The sequence below is a fragment of the Arachis stenosperma genome, chromosome 5 (genome assembly GCF_014773155.1).
Source record: "Arachis stenosperma cultivar V10309 chromosome 5, arast.V10309.gnm1.PFL2, whole genome shotgun sequence".
Classification (NCBI taxonomy): Eukaryota; Viridiplantae; Streptophyta; class Magnoliopsida; order Fabales; family Fabaceae; genus Arachis; species Arachis stenosperma.
In genome coordinates, this window is record NC_080381.1 from 126509642 (window position 1) to 126513956 (window position 4315).

A 4315-nucleotide genomic window follows, 5' to 3' on the forward strand; every position below is an offset into this window, starting at 1 on the left:
GAATTTATAAACTAAACATGAAAAATGATATATTAAGATACTGGTATTTATTATGGTGAAAACTCAGTTGCAATCGACTTTACGTAAAGTTGATAGTTGAGAGTTTCTCTCTCTACGACTACGGTACATCGTTTCACTCTTCAACACAGCAACGCCGCCGACCTTCTCCATCCAACCATCCTACCCGTCGCTCCCTGCTCAGCTCTCCGCCGTGCGTGTCGCCGTTAGTAGTGCCGTTCGTGAGCGTGGTGCAAGTGTTGTTCACGGTTGCGATGCATCCTTGCACTCATCAACTCATCAATTGCCCCATCTTCTCCATCAAATCATCCATCCCGTCGCTGCCTTCTCGCTTCTCCGCAGTGGGTGCCTCCATTAGCTATGACGTTCGTGAGCGTGGTACAAGTGGTGTTCACGGTTGCGGTGCATTCTTTTACTCATCAACTCATCAATTGTCCCCACCTTCTCCATCAAATCATCCAACCCGTCATTGCATTCTCGCTTCTCCGCAGTGCATTCCGCCAGCGGTGACATTTGTGAGCGTGGTACAATTGATGTTCACGACTCGATAACGTCCACGCTCTCCCGCAAGGACCATCACGCCGAGTCTTTCTTTCACAAAGAAGTTGCTATCGCAGTGCAAGGCTTCTGGGAGAGAGTATAAACCATGGAGTTTTCAAGTCTGGAAGGAAGATCGAATAGCACATTGATTGACGTTCATGAACAATTCAACGGAAGGCAATGAACAATTGGGTGTGGGTGATGTTGTTATTCAACAGGGATCTAAGGTATGTTGGAAAGACTGGTGTTGCATTATAGGAAATTTTATGACAATTCTTATTCATGCTAAGTAGATGCTTTTTTAGTCGATTTATTTGGAAAAATCTGGTATAGTAATGTGGTTATTTGAGAGATTAATGAGGAGGTGTGTTTTTTCCTTGAATATGTTGTTTTAGTTAACGCTGGTTTATATATCAGTATGAATGGATATCTCTTGGTGTAAACGCTCGAAAAACTATTTTGCTCGACTCCCATATGTGTTTGCACTATTTTTTATATTTTTTATTGAAATAGTTTGTTATATAGTAATAATCTTAAGTTAATAAAGATTTTTTTTTTTAGCGTCCTTGCTTGAAGCTCAACGAAATTATCGATGTCATTGTGATGGAAAATGATGAGTTGGAATTGAGACATGAGGTTTGAAATATTCATTATTGTTTGTTACCACATTATAATTAGTTAGTTTATGCTAATTTTAATTGGTACTACCATTGAACATTTGGTTTTGTGAATTGCATTATAGTTGTCGGATCATAGTGGGATCAGTAAAGAGGAAATCCTAGTCATAGGATCGTTGTCTCAGGTACAGAAATTTTATGCAAATTATGCAAAGAAAGCTTGGTTCGTAACTAAAGTCAAGAACACAAATTTTGATAAGATAAGGAAGGAATCAAAGATACCTATTAATCATTCTATTCACTGCATCCGAGAAGGTTATTGGAAGTCTCGGGTGGAGGCAGCAACTCAGACAAACAGAATAACAGTCACGAGATGCAGAAAAATGATATATGTCATGTTGGACAGAGAGAAGGAAAGTTGGATTGTGTCTAGATTAGAATTGAGGTATTTCCACCCCTACTTGGCTAAAAAATCGGTCGACTATCACAAGTATAGGGAGTTGACCACACATGCTAAGTGTGTCATTACGGATAACAACGAAGCTGGCATAAGACCCAACAAGACGTACCTAACACTGGCTAATGAGGTTGGTGGATTTTTAAACTTGAGTTTTTCAGAAAAAGATGTCAGAAATTACATCACAAGCAAACTCCGCTGTGTTGACAAGAATGCAGACTTTAAGGAGATGATGAATTATTTCGTGCGAATAAAAGATATCAATCCCAACTTCTTTTATGTCATAGATGTTGACGATGCTAATAATTTCAAGAGCACACTCTGGGTAGATGCAAGGTGCAGAGCTTCGTAAGAATATTATGGAGATGTGGTGTCGTTCGACACCACGTACAGAAGAAATATGTATGTATACTTATGGGTCAATTGCAAAAGCCTTTATTTTATTGAATTTGTTTTTGTGTTCATCATTTGTTTCTGGTGTTTTCGCAGGCATGGTCTACTATTTGCATCCTTTGTCGATGTCAACCACCATAGAAAGTCTACTCATTTTGGTTGTGCGTTACTTGGTAGCGAAGAGATCCCTAGTTCTGACTGGGTGTTCACGTAATGGGTGAGATGCGTGGGAACTGTGCCAAGAAAAATCATCACCAATCAATTCAAGGCCATGGTTAGTGCTATTAGGAAGGTCCTACTGGATACTGTCCACAGATGGTGCATCTGGCACATACTGAAGAAGTCACAATCAAAGCTTGGGGGTTATGCTAGGTACAGAGAATTGAATGCTAAGATGAGCCACACTGTGTAGAATTCTCCTTCTGTTGATTCTTTTGAGGTTGATTGGTCTGGATTCATCAAAGAATTCGACCTAGGTAAGAACAGATGGTTATCAGGTCTGTGATCGTTAACTTAACTCGGGTTTATTTGTTGCATATGGTTTATTTATTTACCTTTGGTAGTTTTTCCGGTTTATCTTGGTTGTTGTGTCGATTTAAGAGTGTAGTCGATGTTCTTTTCAAAAATAAATGGATGGTTTCTCTCGTTAGGAAACTGGAAGTTTTTTGTTTGTTTTATCTGTTCTTTGGACGTGGTCATCCTGTTGTGTCTAAGCGACACTCTTATGTTTTTTTTTTTGTAGATCTTTATGCCAATCGACAAAAGTGAATTTTAATATTATTCAAGGATGAATTTTGGGCCAGTATGAGGAGTACACAGAGGAGTGAAAGTATGCACGCATTTTACGGGCTACATTGTAAGAGTGGTTTGGTTCAATTCGTCCATGAATACGACAATGTGCTTGAAAATAAAGACCAGAAGGAGCTTAAAGATGATGCTGCAGACTTGAAAGGAGTCATACCATGTGTATTGAGCACTACCATCGAGAGACAGTTTCAGCGAAAATACATTAGTAATATGTTTAGGGATGTTCAGCTGGAGTTAAGGAAAAAAGCTGATTGCCTTGTTCGATCAACTGAACACCAAGGTGATTCTATTTATGTTAAAGTGGACGAGCAGAAGATAGTTTGGAAGAAGACTGTGTACCGTACTTTCACAGTAAAATTTGACCCATTGAGTCACGAGAGTTGGTGCGAGTGCAACATGTTTGAATCTATCAGTATATCGTGTTGCCACACTCTTACTGTATTTTTATACTACAGAATTAACAGAATACCAAGCTGCTATGTTTTTTTTCGATAGAATAAGAACGTCATACACAACAGGTCGAGTTGAGTTACAAGTAGTGTTGTGTGCAGATTTAGACCTAATTACATCCGACCTACTTGCTCTCTTTGTTTATTATAGTACATAGTTAAGTTTTTATACATATAATGAAGTTGATGTGGATTGAGCTCACATCCTCTCAATGAAGTTAATGAATTAAAGATTACGTTATTTATAATTTTAATATGTATTTTATTATGATTTTGATATATTTTTTAATTTTAATATAAATTTAATTTTATGTTTTATTAGTATGTTTATAAAATAAACAATGATTAAAATTATGTTTGATTGAAAAAAATTGATTTAGTCGTGGACAAAGTTGAATAGAGTTGATTGGGTAAAAAGTTTTAGGATATGGATAGATTGAGTTAGGGTTATGGAATCCTCAACCAGTGAGTAATATATGATTGAATTAAAAATAAATAAATTTACAAATAGAATTAACTAGAGTAAAACTTAAATTTTATCGTATTCTACTAATTTTCAGTCTTAACTTTATCTCTTATTCTGATATCTCAACATATTATTTAATTCCGAAAAAAAAATACCCATAAATTTGTCTAATAATTTCATGTTTGGTTGAAGAATAAAAATAAGCTAAAATTTATTATGGATAAGATGATATATTTAATGTGTAATAAATTTACACATAAAGCTCATTCATAAAAATTTTTACTCTTCTTTTACCCTCCAAACAAATTTACTTAAAAGGACAAATAAATGCCTATAAAAATTGGATTGAATTAACCGAAAATTAGTTATTAAATTGATCCGATTTAGAAATAAAAATTGGTTGTTAGTAAAGTAGTCAAATAAAAAAATATTAGTAAATTGATCGAACTAGTTTCATTTTTAAGTGATTAATCAGTTTAAAATAGTATACTAATTTTTTTAAAAATTATAAATTTTATACCTATATATATATATATATATATATTATCCAGTTTAATTCTAATTAAAA

The 4315-nt window shown here is 35.2% G+C and overlaps 1 protein-coding gene across 1 annotated transcript; it reads left to right on the forward strand.

Moving 5' to 3' along the window:
* The first annotated feature begins 716 nt into the window (after positions 1 to 716).
* Positions 717 to 2437, forward strand: LOC130981337 (protein FAR1-RELATED SEQUENCE 5-like). The gene is made up of 5 exons (XM_057904931.1): positions 717 to 785; positions 1120 to 1194; positions 1301 to 1968; positions 2122 to 2235; positions 2341 to 2437. The coding sequence occupies exons 1-5, from the start codon at positions 717 to 719 to the stop codon at positions 2435 to 2437; spliced, it is 1023 nt and encodes a 340-aa protein (XP_057760914.1).
* Positions 2438 to 4315: the final 1878 nt, after the last annotated feature.

Excerpts from the sequence above, each read along its gene's own strand:
- LOC130981337 (XM_057904931.1), top strand. The coding sequence starts at position 717 with ATGAACAATTCAACGGAAGGCAATGAACAATTGGGTGTGGGTGATGTT. Across the intron at positions 1,195-1,300 it reads AGTTGGAATTGAGACATGAG|TTGTCGGATCATAGTGGGAT; the intron begins GTTTGAAATATT and ends ATTGCATTATAG. Across the intron at positions 1,969-2,121 it reads ACACTCTGGGTAGATGCAAG|GCATGGTCTACTATTTGCAT; the intron begins GTGCAGAGCTTC and ends GTGTTTTCGCAG.